The 602-nt window shown below is 45.3% G+C and overlaps 1 protein-coding gene across 1 annotated transcript in view; it reads left to right on the forward strand.

The window, feature by feature from the left end:
• Positions 1 to 316: 316 nt before the first annotated feature.
• Positions 317 to 602, forward strand: part of Kctd1 (potassium channel tetramerization domain containing 1) — a 190,507-nt gene continuing 190,221 nt past the window's right edge. The window contains exon 1 of the mRNA XM_010643553.2: positions 317 to 445. Coding sequence (XP_010641855.1) covers positions 437 to 445 — 9 coding nt within the window. The 5' untranslated portion in view covers positions 317 to 436. The remainder of the gene's footprint in view (positions 446 to 602) is intronic.

Genomic DNA, 602 nt, shown 5'->3' on the forward strand with positions numbered 1-602 from the left:
ACTAATCACAACGATTAAAATCAGCTTTTCTGTGCAAGAGGAGGGTAAAAAGCAAGTTGGAGGCTGGAATGAGACTGTTTTTCCAACAACAAAAAAAATCTTATATGTATATTTCTCTATACGTATATGTGGAGCTTTATTTTTTTTTTTGAAGGAGATCAATTGTCTACCCTGTGATCAGTTAATTTGATTTAAGTTTTATTTTGGAGATTGATTTAGACTGGAGGTAGAGGCATGAGCTAATTGTATCCTGATCCTTGCCTTGAGGGGTTTCGAAGCCCTGGAGCAACTCTTCTCTGTATTTTGTTCTGTCTACCTTAGCCAAGCTATTGCATTTCTGTCTGGTGTGGCGAGCCGAGCAGATCGCTGGGAGAGAAATCGGAAAAGGGGGGAGAGGAAAAGGAAAAGGGGACTTGGAGAGAGACTTTGTGCTTCAATGTTTCAGGTAAGATCTGACGGTTTGGGTTTGTTATTATTTGCTAAAGAGGGTATGGCTGGGACTTTGGGCGCAACTCGCTTTTACGCATGTGCCAGGCATGGGGCGAGAGCGCGGCACACTCGCGCACACACAGCCCGCCGCGGCGGGAGGCTCACGGTCGCTC

This window comes from Fukomys damarensis, unplaced genomic scaffold, assembly GCF_012274545.1.
Source record: "Fukomys damarensis isolate Sample0158 unplaced genomic scaffold, DMR_v1.0_HiC HiC_scaffold_30, whole genome shotgun sequence".
Lineage (NCBI taxonomy): Eukaryota > Metazoa > Chordata > Mammalia > Rodentia > Bathyergidae > Fukomys > Fukomys damarensis.